General features: G+C 35.6%; 1 protein-coding gene across 3 annotated transcripts; it reads left to right on the top strand.

The window, feature by feature from the left end:
* The first annotated feature begins 360 nt into the window (after positions 1-360).
* LOC121989604 (transcription factor TCP24-like) lies at positions 361-6,889 on the top strand. 3 transcript variants are annotated; one of them, XM_042543743.1, is made up of 4 exons: positions 361-873; positions 1,142-1,279; positions 1,387-2,874; positions 6,641-6,889. In XM_042543743.1, the coding sequence occupies exon 3, from the start codon at positions 1,518-1,520 to the stop codon at positions 2,832-2,834; it is 1,317 nt and encodes a 438-aa protein (XP_042399677.1). In that variant the 5' UTR covers positions 361-873; positions 1,142-1,279; positions 1,387-1,517; the 3' UTR covers positions 2,835-2,874; positions 6,641-6,889. The 3 variants fall into 3 exon arrangements, with proteins under 3 accessions (XP_042399677.1, XP_042399678.1, XP_042399676.1); XM_042543744.1 differs by having other exon boundaries at positions 1,364-2,874; XM_042543742.1 differs by having other exon boundaries at positions 1,142-2,874.
* Positions 6,890-19,355: the final 12,466 nt, after the last annotated feature.

The raw sequence follows: 19,355 nt of genomic DNA, 5'->3' as shown, positions 1-19,355 counted from the left end.
CTCCGATTACACTCATTTTAATTTCGATGGATTTCTAAAATTGCAAGTAGTTCAAATATGCTATTCATTGTTTATTTTTATTTTTCAAATGTATTAAAATGTTATTAAAAGATTAACTAATATTATTCATATGTTTTGCAAAAAAGAAATGAGAGAGAAGAGAGAAAAAAATAATGAAGAAAAGAAAAAGGTAAAAAAGTTAAATTGTTAAGAGGATAAAATAGAAAATACTTTTAAAATAATATGTTCTTTGATAAATATTAAAGTAAAATATATCTTTTATAAATTCAACTTTTTATATGCGTCCTTTGATAATTTACTGTATATATTATAGTTGGTCATCATTTAATAAATACTCTTATAAAACTGGCGGAGTGATTGCTGGGTTTCTCGATAAGCTCGGGCATTGCTCGGATGGGAACAACTAGGGTTTCGGAACGCGAGCTCTCGCTTATCGATTGCCTTCCGTCGTCTCTTTTCTCGGGTGGATTAAACTAGGATTTAGCGACGAAAGAAGCGCGATTCCCCACGGCTTTTGCGAGCTTAGATCCTCGCTGTACCTTGCACCCAATCGCAGTTGTGCTCCTCGGGCACTGGGGATATTGCGGAGAGTAGGAGATCGAGGTACGGAAATGAAGGATTATGGTCTAAAGCGGTTGTAGTGGCCTGGGAAAGGACGGTTTTGGTCTCGTTCGGAGTGAGTAGAGAGCAGCATTTGTGTGACGAGCCGTCCGGGGGACAATCGGGGAGAATGGAGGTCGATCCCAACTTGGCTGCTTCGAATCGGGAGCTGGAGGTGAGCTTGAGTGGAGATTTTTGGGTCTGTGGTAGATCTGGATGGTTTTACACGCAGCAGCATTAGATCGGAATAAGGTAAAATATCCTTGGATGAAAAGTCTAAAATTTTGATGCGTGATTGATACTGAAGAGTAATTGCTGAGATTTCGGCAACCATATTCTGTTGTGAGTTTTTGCTTTTTAATTTGATTTTCTTTGCTCGGTTGCTCTCTGTGGTTTTTTTTCCGTGTTTGATTTGGTTTTTGGCTTTAAAGCTGCTGTTGAAATTAATTGGTGTTGCAGCTGCCGATTGTTTCGTCTTTTTACGCCTACGCTTGCATAATTCTTACTGCCGTTGTTGCAGCCTGTGCTGCTATACTGCCGTGTTGCAGGCGGCAACGCTGATTTCTGCCCGCCCGGTGACCGCAAGCTGCAGGAAGAGAGAGAAGAAAGCCGGGAACAGCCGATCGCCGGATACGAGTGCGATCTCGAGCGTCCAAAGGTCTTGCTTTTTCACTTCGTTTCATTTTTTTTTCGGCAAGTATTACTGCGTCCGTCAGCTCGCCACCAGTGCTAATTGCAAGAGGACATCCTTCCGCTGACTCTCAGAAATCCTATAAGGCCTAGAGCTGACACACCTCCGCTCTTAGTCGCCCACCGCTTTTCAGAAAGGAGATTAAGGAGCGGCCAGGAAGGCGGTAAAGGTCGGATCTTGGGCCCAATAGAGACACTAGAACCAGATGGAAGTGGAGGAGAATAACCAAGGCTGTAAGAGGACACGGGTGGTGGCGGGCAACGGCAACATAGCCGCCAAGATAGGGCACAAAGAGCACCAGGAAGAGGACGAAGAGGACGGCGAGAAGAAGGGCAGAGGAGTCGCCGCTAGCCGCATCCCTCCATGGCAGCAGCAGCCGTCGTCGAGGATCTTCCGGGTCTCGCGGGCCACTGGCGGGAAGGATCGACACAGCAAGGTCTACACGGCGAAGGGCCTTCGAGACCGGCGAGTGCGCCTTTCCGTCTCCACTGCCATCCAGTTCTATGACCTCCAAGACCGCCTCGGTTACGACCAGCCGAGCAAGGCTATCGAGTGGCTGATTAAGGCTGCGGCGGCCGCTATCAATGAGCTACCTCCCCTCGATGCCTTCCCGAAGTTGCGTCTTCCCGACGGGGAAGACGCCATGAAGACGGATCCTGATGTGGAGCCCAGCTACAACCATAGCCACCAGCAGCAGCATCCGTCGACCAAATCGGGGTGCAGCAGTACCTCGGACACCAGCAAAGGCTCGGTCTTGTCACTCTCGCGCTCCGAGAGCCTCATCATGGCCCGAGAGCGGGCTCGAGAGCCAGCGTCCAAGGATAAAGAGAAGGATAGAGATGACGGAAGCCGCATCGTTGTCTCCGCCCACCAGAAACTGAACCCTCAGACCTCTTTTACGCAGCTTCTCACTGGCGGTGGCAGCCGCCATGGGGGAAACAATGACGCAACCGCTGCCGCCACAGTTGGCGATCATTCCAGTCACAATTGCATTCAAAAGCAAGTATCAACGGCCGATTACTTTGGCAATGCTGTTCTCTTCCCCCAATCTCAGAAGAGTCAGCAGCTGCCTTCAGGGTTTTCCAACCACTCTCACTTGGGAAACATCTCTCCCATGGGAATGCTGCCTTTTAACATTGCAGGCAACGGGGACCACCAAGAGATGCAGCAGTTCTCTTTCTTGCAAGACCATTACTTCCCAGTCTCCGCGGTGGCGGCGACAGGGGACTACAACCTTAACTTTTCAATTTCGTCATCTGGTCTTGTGGGTTTCAACAGGGGGACCCTTCAGTCCAACTCACCAGCTCAGTTGCCTCAGCAGGACAGCCACAGTCAAAACCACCTACAGAGGCTCTCTTCCCCGGTTGACGGTTCGAACCTCCAGTTCTTCTTCGGCGCTGGGGCAGGCTCGGCTACTCCTAATGCTGATGATCAATTTCCAGCTGGGTTCGACGGCCGTCTGCAGCTATATTATGGCGAAGGTTATCGGCAATCGAGCCTGAAGGGAAAAGGAAAGAGCTGAACAATCAGAAAAATGATGCATCGTGCAAATCGCTTTGCTGGTAAATTATTACTCTTCCAAATAAACTTCCTCCATGGCATCTATTACTTTAATATTACCTTTGTTTGCTTACTACGTATTTATCTCTTTTCAGAAGTGCTTTTTGGATTTATCTCGTTTAGTAATCGGGGCTATGCTTTTCTCGAGGTTGCACGTGTTGTTGATTAGTTCCCATAGCTTTCGTAACTGTTAATGTCTACCCAGGAAGAAAATTACTGGTGGAATGACGGGTGGCCATTAGCAATTTTATATCTCTCTTTTAGTTCTCCCATTTCCTTGTCTATAGCAGGTGTCAAGAGTTGCAAAGTTTTAATCCCATTAATTGGATGCTCTGCTTTCTGCCAACCATTCATACATCAACTTTAGCGCATTCTTTTTTATTACACTATTTGCCTTGGATCTTTCCTTCCTTTTTGATGTTCTAAAATTTTTTTTTGGCACCTATGCTAGTTGCAAAAGTGTGTTTGAACATGTTCTATCATCAGGCACCTCACTATTTGCTCGTTGCATCTATTACCATGATAAAGAAATGAATTCAATATTTACACATGCCCTTAAATAGAAGTGCAACAGGGGAAAAGGATCATATAAAATGCTGAAGTACAAAAGCTTATATATACTCTTAGAATTAATTATTAATTTATGCATCTGAAAAGTGAGAATTCAGAATAGTTAACACCAAAGGTAGATATGAAATTTCTATAGAAAGTATAGCTACTCAGCAAATGACATTAATGAAGATATGCATCATGAATAAAATAAAGAGAATATAGCTATTGGGTTTTTATTTATTTTTGCTAAAGTCTTATGTGATAATTATATCTTGAAAAGAAAATTTTGTAAGATTGTTATGCTGTTAGTAATATTCATTAGGTCAAAGTAAAAGATAATATTTAGGTAAAAATCATAAGAGCATTCCTTTGATTCTAAATGCCAAAGGGCACATTTTTCCTAAAACATCAAAAGAGTGCTACATCTATAGTGTCTGACTGTAAATGCCTTCAAACCAACTTATCCACCTTCACCTGCTCATAAAATCATACTGGTTGATAAAAATTATCTAAGTTTAGAAGAAAAGTATTTAAAAAAAATAAAAGTAAAAATATAATAATTTTGGTTAAAATTGACAATAAAAATGCTATATACATGTAACAATTTGACTAAAATTGCTGCATTGTATTTACCATTTTAAAGTATTTTGGTCACTTTGAAAGGATGTAAGAATTCCAATTGCATATATATATATATATATATATATATATATATAGCAAATTTGCCTGAAAATTGCTACTATAAATAAATTTTAATGATCTCTTATAGTGCGTGTTAGAATTATTAAGAAATAGCCATTTAACTGCTGCTACATATCTATTTTTGAGGCTTTTGGTTACTTTTAAAGCATGTTTGCACTCGAATTGGTGCACTTATCTGATCATTATTGTTGGCTTTGTGGTTGCTTTAAAATTGTGTATTGTTCGTATTGATGATACATGCCACTGTCTTTGTCCATATCGATCAAAATAGACCCTTTGTTAGGTAGGAAGAAGGCAAAGGTGTATTATGTAGCTAGAGAAGAGGGTTGTGACAAAGAGCCTTAGGTTTGTAGAATTGGGAGAGACCAAGTTCAATTGTTCATTGGAGATCATACTGGAGATTAATAGCATTGAAGATGAGAAATCTATGATCACAGAAATGAGAGAAGTTTTGAGTACCTCAAGAATCCTCTAATAGAGCAATTAATAATTAATGGGTACATATTTATAGTATATAATTTGGTTCGTTTGTACCTAGTTCAACTTGATTGTTGGCTTTAGTTTAGTCCAAATTAAACTATGATTAGTTTAGATGTTAGATTATCCTAGTTCTACCAAGGAGGCATTTAATTAGGTCATAAATAATCAAAGAAAATTAGTTCCAAATATAACCATATATCTATTCAATTAGATTCAAAACTGTGGGAATGGATTGACCAATGACAAATTTGGCTGGCTGAGTACTGAAACAATTTTATTCTGGGATGATACAAAACTGATACCAAAATTGAAATTGTTAGAGGTTGACCTCACCAAGCACTACAACATATGAAATTGGGCAACTAAAACTTTTTTAGAAATGCAATTCTAGATAGATCACTAATTTTGACGGATTTATTCTTGTATATTGGAATCAGATAAGGAAGCTATTAGAAAGAATATTAATCATACAATTATGTGACAAATAGCATGTATGATGTCAAATAGTTTCAAAAAGTTTATTGTGATTGACTATAAGGAGTGTAATAAATGACGGATGTTAAATACTTTCTTGTGTTTTGAGTATAAGGAGTGTAATAAATGGCTTTCTTATAAATGTTGATTTAGATGTACGATCGGTTCTAAATCTCTATTTTGTATATTAGTTCTAGATACATTTTCCAGTTACACTAAAGATAGCCGTCCTTATTGTAAATTATTTGTAGACTTTATTGTGCAGATTAATGAGAACGTCAATAGATTAAATTTGAAGTTTAAGCTATTAAAATTAGAAATTGATAATTTTATGTAGAATTATAATTACAAGAAATGTTGTTGATAATAAAAAAATGGAATGAATTATAATGATGGATGAGCTTACAATTCTAACACTTTTATATATTTTTTATTTATCATTTATCGGAAAGAATATATTGGAAATACCATTATTAATATGACAAAGAGTAAATAGTTGAAATGTAAATGAGTTTTTGATTCATATGTGATTCATATATAGGAAACAAAAAAAACATAAAAAAAAAGTAAATGTATGTTATGGTAGAATTGTGCGCTTCCTTGAAAAACTGCATATAAAATAATATTATATGTGAGCAAGTAGACGTTGCTCTGATACAATAAACAGTAAATGAGAAAAATATATTAAGATGCAATAGATGTGTTCAAAGACGTTCAGTAAGTTAGATAATGATATATACTTAATTGATTAGAGTTAACGGCAGAAACTCTTCAGAAAATTGTAATTAAAAATGGCTTAAGACATTCAAATATTACAATTCTTGCATCAAGTTTATTAAAGGAATTTGTGTCTATAATAGCTGAGATTATATGGTCTGATGCCTAATAAATCGATCATCAATAATATTATTCTATGAGGATTTCCAGTTTCTTGCTACTATTTTCCTGTGTTTTTGTGTTCCAGACCAGTAGGCTCTAATATCTTCACTTAGAAACCTTATCTTGTGACTTCAGCTTCTAGATTTTACTAAATGCTTTAGCTCCATAGCACCTGTAGCAAAATTAATTTTGTAACACCCAAAAAATCCCCTCAACAACTTTTCAAAATGCCCATTAAAAATCATTTATGCCAAAATATCTCCTCAAGAGTAAAATGGGTATTTTGGTGTCAAAATATGACCACATTAATAAATAAGTAATTTACGTAGAAGAGTAAAATGAGTGTTTTTGTTTTGATAGGGCGTTTGATAATAAAATGAAGAGATTAAGAGGTGTTTTGTTATTAATGAAACCTGGAAGACATTAAAAAGACTCTTAAATGTTGACTTTGGATGATTACTGCTAATCAAACAAGTGAACTTGTTCTGTTTTTCAATAAATTATAGGTTGACTGATGGGCTTTTGGAGAAAATTTAGCAGACTGAATCAGAAAAATAATCTACTTGATACTTTTTGCAATAATCTATTTGATACTTGGGATCAGTAAGCTATGAAATTCTACATTTTGTTCTTCACAGATTCTGTCTTATAACCCAACTTGCCCTTCATTGTCTAATGCAGGAACGAAAATCAACTCGGCATGGGGACTCCATTTCTGTTCCAGCAACTGCATTGCTTTTTTCATCGATGACCCGGTATACCATTGTTGCGATGCTATTATTACTTATTTTTCATCGATTTCATCTTTGTATGCGTCAAGAGAGAAACCTCGTCACATATATGTCAAGCACTCGTATTTTTATTGCTTGTGTGTGGACATGAGACTATCTGAGTGAATGAAGTTTGAGAATTTTGTTCTTCTTTGGTTTAGAATAAGATGTTCAATGCAAAATGCGCTTGCAATTTGTACTTCTAGCGTATCCTGATAGTGGATTATCTGAATCTTTCCTAGGCATTTGTTATAACAATGAATTGCAAACTTGCTTTGTAAATTTCAATAAGTGTACTTTTATTAGCTCGGATTTAATTATGTCAGGTATGTATAATGATACGGTAGAATTCAGATAATTGTGGCTGAGCACTCCTTGTTCTCTCCGTATTCAATGAATATTTAACAAGTAGTGAGGGAGGGTCAGTTTTGTCCCTACGACCAAGATAATCTCGACAAAAGACGCTTCAAATTGGTATTGATAAGCGAAATCAGAAAAAAAAAAAAAAAAATAGCCGCTTGGCTTGTGGTATACCGTTAGAAAAAAGATGCGTCAAATTTATAATAAAAAATGTCATCCTCTGTATTTTTTTAAGTCGATGGTTTAGTCTGAAAGAAGATTAAGTCTGTAAATTAAAGTCTTAATAGAAAGGACCCTATCTGATCATCCTCAAACTAAGTTCAGGAGGATATTATTTACAGGACCTTGAAGGGATAGAATTACCTTAGACTCCTACTTATTTACAGATCTATCGGACTTAAAGAGCTTAAGTATCCGTCATGTACTATGTTGATATACTTTCAACGCTATGTACATACTCTTTTTTATCAATGAAAATAAAACTCAGGCTAGTCTCTTCTTTCAAAATCTATTCTTTTGGTCTCGGACCAGTTCCATCAATACCTGACCTAAACGTGCAGGCAAAATTTAATTGAGACTAGGAAAAGAAGTCCTGGTCAAGAAGATTGGGCACGAAATCCTGGTCAAGGGATTGGGCACGAAGTCTTGTCAAGAGATTGAGCATGAAGACCTAGTCAGGTGAACTAGGCAAAAGACTTAGCAAATCGAGGACATCAGGCGGGAAGCCCTGGAGTTGCGGACACCAGGAGGAATTCTAGGCGGTTCAAGAATCGGACGTCTAGCGAGAAGTCCCGAAGTCAAAGATCGGATGTTGAGCAAAAGTCTAAACAAGAGTTTGCAAAAGATAAACTCTCCTGGGAGGAGTAGGTGAGAACGCGTTCCTCGTTAAGGGAAAAGTAGATGTCATTTCGACCTAAGGTTTCATGCGAAATCCAAAGTCAGTATGATTATTATATTATACCTGTCTTGCTAATTCTGTGATACAGGAAATTAAAAGTTGAAAGTTGGTCAAAATAAGGGCTACTAGGCACCTGGAAGGGTCTAGAAGCCCGGAATAGGTCTAAGCGCCTGGATGGGCTTGAACCCAGCCACTCGTGTAGATGAGGTGGCTCGCTCTGATTAGCTGACACATGTCAGCGTCCAAGCGCTCGGGAGTGGTTCAGACCCCTGGATCAGGATAAACTTTGGCGGATAGAGTTTCGCTGAGGTCACACTATGCTAGCTTTATGGGTGCGCCCATGACTGATCTAAGCACTCGGACAAGGCTATTGGAGAGAGTTTAACCAACATCTTAAAGACAACTTTTTACACGACTTCTGTGATGTTCTGAAAAGCTCTCCACTACACTAAAACAATCAACCAACGACAACGCTCAAGTCTAGATCCTTGCAAGTTGTTGGTATAAGAATTTGTTATTTTCATTTCATTTATTATAATCAGTGTTTTTGTAATTGATGAATCTTTAGTGGATTTCTCAACAAAAGCGATCAATGATAGTGAGTATTGGAGTAGGAGTTGCCAAATGCTTTGAACCAAGTAAAAGAAATTGTGTTAGCATTGATTTTTATCTTTCTTATTTCCGCTACGTACTCTCGACTGTTTTACGAAAATGTGAAAAAGCTACGAGCACTATTCACCCCTCTCTAGTACGCTTTTTTGATCGAATAATTGGTATCAGAGCAAGAGCGTTCGGAATTGGTACAACCATTATAAGAGCATTTCGTTGCTTTTTTATTTTTTTAGGCAAAAAATATATTTCTTTTAAGCAAAAACTATTTTTACGCCCTTTTTTTTCCGGTTTTACATTTTCAAATTTTTGGCATATGTTAGAATTGGTGTAATAATCTTTTCTAATAAATTTCTCATTTTTTTAGAATTTCTCGAAGTTGGTGTAACACCACTCGAGTGATATTTCTTTCTCTTTCTTCCGCACTACTAATCTAAGACCAAGTCTTGGTATGTTCTACTTTTTGTTTTGCTTTTGCAAGGTTTATTCAAAATAGTCTATCAAGAAGGCTACAGTACCGAACGTCTGCCTCTTTCCTCCGGCGAGAACTTCAGTTACTAGAAGGGCCGAATGAAGTATCATCTTAAGACTCAATTGGAGATGTGGATCATGATTTAAACAAGATTCACACTCCCTGCCAAAGATGGAATACCTCTTACATGCGACAAATGGTATGAACCAACAAAAAGGAAAATCGAGGCAGACATAAAGGCCACTCAGACCTTATAGTGCTGCTTGACCAAAGAGGAGCTGAACCGAGTTGGACCGTTCAACAGCACAAACGATCTCTGGCAAGAGTTGATCGAACTTCATGAAGGAAACTCATACGCTGAGGTATGTAAGAAAGATTTTTTTTAAATAAATTATATAACATCAAAATACAGAATGGAGAATCAACAAGTCAACTATACGACTGGATTCAAGATCTACTCAACGGACTCCACTCGATTGGACAAAAAGTAGAGAACCATGATATTATAAGGTATACACTACAAGCCTTTTCTAAAAATACCTTATAGGCATTTATGGTAGATATCTATAAGATTTCCAAGGATCTTTCAATTATTAGATTAGATAAATTATTTTTTGAATTTAAATTACACAAACATACTAATGCATACCCTGTCGAGAAAGATAGTGCCTTACAGGAAAATTCAAGACTAAGGAGTCAAAGGCCAAACCTAAAATCGAACCCGAATTTGAAGATGAATTAGATTCAAACGACGATAAAGATATCACCTTTGAACTAGTCATCCTAGTTCGGAAAATGCTAAACAAAAAAGAGGATGATCCAATCAATGGCCCTAAAAGCAACATGAACCAAATCATCAGAAGAGTCAGACGAAGAAGAACAAACTCAACCAAGCTTATTGGCACTATCAGTACACGCTCACATTGTCGAGATCAAATCTGAAGCCGAGACCGAGATCGAATCAGAGTTTAAGTTCAAGAGAAGCCTTGGATCCATATCCTTTTTAGAAGGTCCCAACACCACTCAGGTCCTATTTTAGTTGAAAAATTATATAACATGATTTCATATTTGACTCATAAGTTAGCTAAATCTAACGTTCAGGTTAAATCATTCTAAAAGGAGGAAATAACCCTTAAGGAGGAGACTAACCCAAATCCTTTGAATGAATTAGTTCAAAGTGGAATTTCAACTCAAGTCCAACAAGTTGAGGAAAAAAATTCTACTTTTAAAACTCAAGTTAAAGAACTTAAGGATTTATTAGAACGATTCAACTTAAGTTCCAAGAATCTTGATATGATTTTTGAAAAATAAAAAGTCATATACAATCGATCCGGACTAGTATATAAAACTAACATACTAGCTAAATCATACTTATCAATTTTAAATGAAAATAGAAACTAAGTCTAAGTATGAGTCCCCTAAATCAAACTTGACTAATCAAGTTGTACCAAATCAATATTGGATCCTCAATGGCCAAATTCATTACCTAGATAGACCTTATCGAAGTTATGATCCAAGAGAGCTAATAGAAAGACTATTTTTATTATTAAATAAACTTACATGCTTGTTTGATTTATTATTTTATTTGTTTTCTTATTTTATTTAGGCTTAACTTAGAATGGCTAGATCAGGACTTAGATTTGATTGAAACTTGCTCAATCTAGTACCAAGGTGAGACGAGATGATAGTACATTAAGAAAGTTTGGTCTAGGAGTCAAATAACGTAAGTCGTACCCTATTTGGTATACTTAGTAAAGTGGAACTAACTGAAGTTACCTCACCAAATCCTAGACTAGTTAAACTAAGATTTTTCAATACGAAAGTTAAATATACAATTTCTTAAAAAGGTTTTGTCTAGAAGTGGTCGTTGTTCCGATACCCAAGAAGACCCCTGTGCCTTGTCACAACTTGAATGCTAATTTTTGAAATATGTATTTAACTGACTAATGGTTAAACCTGAATCTCACTCAAATGTCAATCAATCCTTAAATTTTAAATTAAATTAATAATGATGAAATTAATAATAATCTCATAATACTTATAAGGCTCCCAAAACTAAGAAATGGGTAAGATGCTAACGTTAAAATTAGTTTGATTAAACCAACATAATTCAATTTAACTTTTAATTAATTCAATTTAAATTTTAATTAATCTAATTCAATTCAATTTTTAATTAATCAAAATGAAACCTTAATCAAATTCAAATATTAATCAAAATTAAACGTTAATCTAAACTATTTAATCAAACATAATTGAAACTTTTAATTCTTTACAAAATAATTAATTAATCTAATAAATCAATCCAAACTATTCAACAAAATTAATTTAATTAAAACTTAGTTAATAACTATTTAATTAATCTGAAATTAATTGTCCCTAAACTAATTAACTTAATTAACTTAATTAAAATTAAACAATTTAACTTAATTAAATATAACAAACCTTAGCACTTTAATTTGATTCATTTTAATAAACTTTAACTTAATTAATTTTTAAACACTTACTTACATTACAAAAAAATATAGGATTACCGACAGATATTTCCGTCAGTAATCCGTCGCTAAAGGGCCTTATCGACTGATTTCCGACGGAAAGCAATCTGTTGCGAGAATATGCGTCGGGACCTATTTTCCCGACGGAAGTTATTTTCCGTCGGTAAACCCTGTGGACAGCTGGCGCCCATTTTTTCGATGGACGTTGTATTTCCGTTAGAGTAAGGGAACTCTGATAAAAATGCTGTATCATAAAAATACCGATGAAATTGTATTCCGTCGGTGATTACCGACGAAATTGGTAATTCTGTTAGTGTTTACCGACGGAATCACCAATTCCGTCGGCAAATACTGACGGAAATACCATTTCCGTCGGTATATTACGATATAGAATACCGACGGAATACATATTCCGTCGGTATTTCGTCAGTAAAATAAAAAAAAACTGACAGATGCTATTTGTATTCCCATTCAACCATATATATAAATTATATATCCATATAAAATGAATCATACAATCACAGATACAATCACAGTTTACAAATAAACTAACTCAATCACAGTTTACATATTCTAACAAACCATATATAGATACAAACAAACTAACACAATCCACAGATCGATATAGAAACAAACACTCCATACATATAAAAACATATAGAAACAACACACTCCATACATATAAAAACATATAGAAACAAACATAATATAAATAAAGCATTTCCGTGCTCAAATAGATAAATCCATACCATGATAATATATACTTCAAAAACAACTAATAGTATAAAATCCTGCAAAAAGTAAAATACAATAAATTATGATGAGATTGATATCGATGTATAATTCAAAATATTATATAGATGTATAATGAATTTTACATTTAAAATAATAAATACCTAGATAGAAAGAAAATGATGATGATGATAATCGTGCTGAATATGTACACCCTGACGCCTGAAATATATAATAATGTAATATTTAGAAATGAGCAGAGTAGAATAAAACAATCAAATATATTTTGCATGTAACTTGTATGATAAATAAAGATTTAAATAGTAGTTGAACAAACTTCAAAACATGCTAATCACCACGGTCTGATGGGTCTTGAGTCTCCTGTGACTCAAGACCATCTGGCGTCTGGGTGCGAGCAAAATTTGCCACGATCTCTCGCATATTGGTAAAGAGAGTATCCTGGTCGGTCCTCCTCTTCTCCTCATCAGCCCTCCACTGATCTATAGAAGTCATCCTCTCATCTATTAACTTCAGTTGAGTGCGCAGTTCTTCATTTTCGCGTCTTAATGACTGCACCTCACTAGAAGAAGAGGAACTAGCACGACCCCTAGGAGTCCTCAAACGATCAAATGTCACTTTGGCCTGGGAGCCAAGGCCGTAGAGGGTGGAGTTTTTTGTCCTTCCACCGACAACATCATAATATATCTCATTTAGCGCGTCGGTGGATAGAGACTGTGAGTCCTCCCCCTCTGATGGTGGTTGAGAGGCCTGAGTCACTCTTTCTGTCATTTGCTCCTGTGTTCAAAATTATAATATTGATCAATATTTAATTTGATAACAATTATTAAAGTTAATCAAAATAGAAATGCATGAACAAAAGTAATAAAGTTAATAATCTTACGTGTAGGGTCCGAGATCGAGAATCGACAAATGACCCATCTTTCTTCTTATGGGTCTTCAGAAATACCTCCATGCATGTAGGCTGCCGAGTAAGATCATGCTCCTGCATACACAAATATTTTGGGACATAATTATACATACTAATGTGATAATAAAATAAAAAATTGTTAGAAATTATAACTTTAAATTAAATTATCAAATCCATAGCATGCTCAACAATAGATTTCGATCTTGACGTATGCCGGGCGATTCCAGTGCTCGGGCCACCTGGCTCTGTATTTCTATTAGATCGAGTTTTTTCAGCATTTTCTCGCCATCTTTTTGCAGCCCAGGTGGTCGTCCATGCACTCCATGTCGTCTCTGAAACATACGCTGGCCTAGTGCCCTTTTTCCTGATATAATACATGAGGTCTCTGTAAAGTTTAGCACAATAAGTATTCCATGTAGCTTTAAACTGTTCTTCTTGGCCATCTTCCCATGTATATCTTTTCTGCAATTATAAGTATAGATTTTAGTATACGAAAGGATAAATATATTATTGAATACCAAATATATTAATTTTACTTACTACGAATTCATTGTAATAAAATGTCTTCATCTCCTGGTCTACATGCCTCCATGTAGTACCAGAAGCACATACTCGTTCTTTAAACTTACTAGTAATATAAGAGGCTACCCGGTGGCCATCAGGAACAAATCTGCAAGGAAAAAAAATAGATATGAAAAGTATTGAAGAAACCAATGAACTTGTTTTACTAATAACAAAAATACTTACGTATCTCCCACAACTCTAATAACCTTGTAGCCACGGGGTGCTACTGTCTACTGCTCAGGCATAATAATATATCTGCACAATAACATAGCATGCATGTCCTAGTAATAATATATCTACATAATATATCTACATACATGCATAACATTAACATTAACATCAGAATGCAAAAATATATCTACACGCATGCATAACATTAACATTAGCAACACAATACAAAATTATATAGAAAATAATAGTTCAGACATCACATTAGCAACTAATTAATCAACATTAATAGTTTTCAAGTCTTCATCGTCAGACTCTGTTAGTACAAATTCATCTTCACTGTTGGACATCTCTCCATCGTCTATCTCTTCATAAGTGACATTAACATCAACAAGTAATTGAGATATTGATTCAAGTTGTGTATCAATTTAATGTCTCTCCACTTTGTCATTCTGAAATGCAGCAGTAGCCTGAGTGGTATTCGACATTTCTATAATCGAGCGAGGCTTCATTCGACAAACAGACAACCATTCACTGGGTCTTCTTCTCTTTGTAGGGTATTCAAGATAAAAAAACATGTGCTGCTTGTACCCCGAAAATAAAAGGTTCAAACTTGTTGAACTTTTTGTTTGCATTAACCTCAACTAAATTATACTTTGGAGGTACCTATTCTTGGGGTAGGATCATACCATGAACATTTAAATAGCACACACCTCTTAATAGGTAATGCAGGATATTCAACTTCTATGATTTCCTCAAGTCTACCATAGTAATCATACTGAGTGTTATTGTTGTCCATAGATCCTTTGACGTAAACACCAGAATTATAGGTTAATCTCCGTGAATCTCGTAGTGTCACGTGGAATTTGAGGCCATTAACATAGAAACCATAGTAGACCTTTATTTTATGAAGGGGTCTTGATGCAAGATTCATGATCCTATCATCTGTCACATTTGATATTCTACGATCTTTAACCTACACAATTAGTAGACATTAGAACACTACTTAACACACATGAACTTAAATATTTGATAAAATCTCCAACTTACATATATTTCAAACCATAATGCAAATTCAACCTCTAACTTTTCAGCTACACCATCTGCATCTATTGATAGATTTTATAGATATAGTTGTTGTTCATATAAGTTGGAAAAGAAGGTAATTTTAAGGTAAATGAGATATCAAGCAACAAATTGAACGGGGGATAATTTTTTAATTAGAGAAGTCAACTTACTTTATGTATGGTTTGACCTCTTCACAATTTAAGAGTATGTATGTTCTTGCAGCATGGTATTCTTCTGGAGCTAAGAATCTAGAAATAGATGCACCCATTGGTTTGCTAGGAAACTTAAAAATAGAAAGCATCAAATAGTCTATTGCTTGAGCATCATCATAATTTCTAGGAACCTTGCGATGTCTGGTTTTGATATTATCAGCAAAATAATAGGAGCAGAAAGAATATGCTTCTTCAACCAGATAAGCATTATATATTGAGTCCTCAACTCTTGCTTTATTACGAACATTATTCTTTAATTTTCTCAAAAACCGTTCGAATGGATACATCCATCTATATTGCACAGGACCAGCTATTTGTGCCTCATATGGCAAATGTAACAGCAGCTGTTCCATTGAATCAAAAAAACTGGGTGAAAATATGCGCTCTAACTTACATAATATGAGAGGAATGTCTATTTCTAGCCGAAGCATATCGTCCATCGTAATACATCTTGCTGTCAAATCTCTAAAAAATCAACTTAATTCTGTGAGAGCTTGCCAAACATTATACGGAAGTAAATCATGGAAAGCTACTGGAATAAGTCTTTGCATAAATACATGACAGTCATGACTCTTCATTCCAAACATCTTTAACCTATTCATATCCACACAACGAGCCATATTTGAGGCATACCCATTTGGAAATTTTACTTCCTTCAACCAACTACATAAAGCATGCTTCCTGTCTTTGTCTAATGTATAACAAGCCTTTGGAAATCTATTTGTTGTTTCATTTTGATGCAACTTTGGTCTGTGTACTAATTCTTTTAATTCTTCACGAGATTTTGCAGTGTCCTTAGTTTTTCCAGGAACATTCATCACAGTGTTAAAGATATTATCGAAGAAATTTTTCTCAACATGCATGACATCTAAATTATGTCGAATGAGTAGATACTTCTAATAGGGGAGCTCCCAAAAAATACTCCTTTTTTCCAACCACACTGGCACATCCTAACAATGTATCTATTTATCTCATCAGAACCAGATTGAGATACTGGTAGAAATCCATAACTGTCTATTTGTTCAATGATTTCTTCACCTGATGTATGGAATGCTGGAGGAGGTTTTCTGACTACAACATTTTTTAGAAAATTTTTCTTATTCCGCCTGAAAGGGTGATCAATAGGTAAAAATTTCCGGTGATTATCAAACCAGGATACTTTCTAACTACAAGGTAATGAAAAGGCATCAGAATCTGTCATGCAGTGTGGGCAAGCTAATTTTCCCGCCGTGCTCCATCCTGACAACATTGAATATGCTGGAAAATCTGATAGTCCATAATAATGCAGCATACAATCTAAAATTAGTTTTACTTGCAACATCATAAGTCACTGACCCTACATTCCATAAATCATTTAATTCTGCAATTAGAGGTTGCAAGAAAACATCCTTCTCTTTGGGATTGGTTGGACCAGGAATAAGCACAGTAAGAAACATAAATTTATCTTTCATGCACATCCAGGGTGGTAAATTATATGGTGTTAATATAACTGGCCAGGATGAATATTGCTGTCCCGATTGACCAAATGGTTGAAATCCATCAGCGGAAAGTCTCAATCTCACATCACGTGGTTCCATTGCAAACGAGGAAAATACAGTATCAAGATGTTTTCATGTAGAGGAATCACAAGGATGACACATAATACCTCCTTCATGCTCATGTTCATGATGTCATGTCATATGACAAGCTGTAGCGACAGATGCATACAAACGTTGTAGTCTAGCAGTTAAAAAAAATAATACATCACTTTCCAAGCAATATTTTTCTTCTTCTTCCCTGGTATGCGAGTACCATTCTTATAACGAGGGTGAGTACAAATTTTGCATGCACTCAGTTCGTTATCTTTATGTCAAAATATCATGCAGTTGTTTACACAACAATCAATCTTCTCTACAGGCAAACCTAAACCTCTAACCAATTTCTTGGTGCTGTAAAAACTATTTGTCATTATGTTGTCAGCAGGAAGTAACTCTGACATCAATTGACATATATCATCATAACATCTTTCAGAAAAATGTTGTTCTGCTTTCATATTTAATAACCTTGCAGTAGCTGATAATTGCGAGTGACTTGAGGGAATGTCTTCCCACACTTCTCTTTCACTAGCCTTTAACATTTCATATAGTTGCTGATATTCAGGTGCAGGTCTTTCATTTATATTGGAATAATCAACTGTGGCATTCATTGCATCGTGAACCATTGATTGCATTCCAATATCATAAGTTGAGTCACGCGCAGTAAAAGTTGTGTCAGATAATGAACCACCGGAAGGCCCAATTGGTTCATACAAATAAGGTTCTCAGTGACAGTACCAATTGTAGTAATTTGGCATAAAACTATTCCTAGATATATGTATTTTTACAGTATCTTTATCACGGAAAACTCTATTTTGACATTTTTATGATTGCACGGACACTTTAATTTTGCATCAGTCATACATTCTGGATGATTTTTAGTAAAGTTGACAAATTCTTCAACTTCAGCAACAAAATCATCTCTAATAAATCCATTTTCTAATCGATTGTACATCCAAGCTTTGTTCATAGACATTTTCACCTAAAACTAATAAACTGAGAATTAAAAATTAGCTTACATTAACGTACAAACACAAAACAAACAAAAGAACGATATTATATTATAGATTAATATACGAACATAACACATATCTAAATTAAACAATGCTAAATAATATAAAATACAATAAACTAAATTATACCTGAAGATGAGAAGGTCTATCGGAGAAGAGCAGCAAATGCTATCTGTTTACAAAATAAAAATAATTTAGCACAAAATTTATCAAAAAATTAACAAGTAGAAACACGACCGGAATAGACCAGCACAACAGCATCGGACACATCCGTCAGCAAGCTGCTAGCGGCATCCGGCACAGCGCTAGGGCTAGCGTTCGCCACAGCAGTAACCAGCATAGCAGCGTCCGACACAGTAACGTCCGGCACATCGGCCAGGAGGCCGCTGGCGGCCGGCACAACGGTCAGGAGGTCGCTTGCGGCCGGCACAGCAGCCACCAGGGGTCGACTCAGCGGCCACCAGGCCGCTGGCGGCAGGCAACGGCCAGCGCCGGCCGACACAAAGAGAGAGGAAGAGAAAAATGAGGGAGGGGAGAGGTCTTACCGGCTAGATCGGGGAGGAAGAAGAGCTGCCCGCGCGCGTGGAAAGAAAGGAAAGGGGTTAAGGTTTATTTTACCTGGCTTTACCGACTGAATATATATTCCGTCGGTAAAGTTTTTTCTTTTTAAAAAAAAAAAAAATTACCAACAGAAAGTATTTTTCCGTCGGTGTAGTTTAAAAAAAAACACATTACCAACGGAATTAAATATTCCGTCGGTAATGTCTGAATAATACCAACGGAATTGAATTTTCCGTCGGTAATTTAGATATTACCGACGGAAGATACTATTCCGTCGGTGATTTCGGATTACTACCGACGGAAAATTTTATCCGTCGGTTATAAGTCCGTCAATAAAACTGTATTTTTTTTAGTGTTAATCTACTTAACTAACGAATTTAATTAATTTAATCTATAACCTAATAAATTAATCAAACTCAAACTCAAACTTTAAATTATCAAACTCAAACTTTAAATAATCAAACTCAAGTTGTTATCAAACTAAATTAATTTAATTAATGAAATTTAATTAATTAATACTAAAATAAATAATTAATTAACAAAGATTAAACCCGAAATTGAATCAATTAATTCAAATTAATCTAAATCACTAACTCAATTAATTAATTAAAATAAAAGTTTATTAATCAAATAAACTTAATTAAATCTAACTCAATAGATTTAACATAATTAATCACTTTAATTAACTTAACCTAATTAATCAATTCAACCTAATTATCTAATTTAATTAATATAATTAAAAGCTAATTCAATCTATTTAATTTCAGTATCAGACTTAACTCAATTAAAATTTAATCAACTTCATTTAATTAACCTAATTTAATTAATTCAACTTAATTAACTAACTTAATTAATTAGAAATTAATTAATAATCAAGTCAACTCTATACTTGAACATCAGACTAAAATATATGCGACTCGCAAAAAAGGAGCTATAATTATATATATAATTAATAATATCTATCATAATAATAAT

The sequence above is a fragment of the Zingiber officinale genome, chromosome 6B (genome assembly GCF_018446385.1).
Source record: "Zingiber officinale cultivar Zhangliang chromosome 6B, Zo_v1.1, whole genome shotgun sequence".
Classification (NCBI taxonomy): Eukaryota; Viridiplantae; Streptophyta; class Magnoliopsida; order Zingiberales; family Zingiberaceae; genus Zingiber; species Zingiber officinale.
The sequence above is the reverse complement of the archived record's forward strand: the minus strand, read 5'-3'. Positions and strand labels throughout refer to the sequence as shown.

Excerpts from the sequence above, each read along its gene's own strand:
- LOC121989604 (XM_042543743.1), top strand. The coding sequence starts at position 1,518 with ATGGAAGTGGAGGAGAATAACCAAGGCTGTAAGAGGACACGGGTGGTG.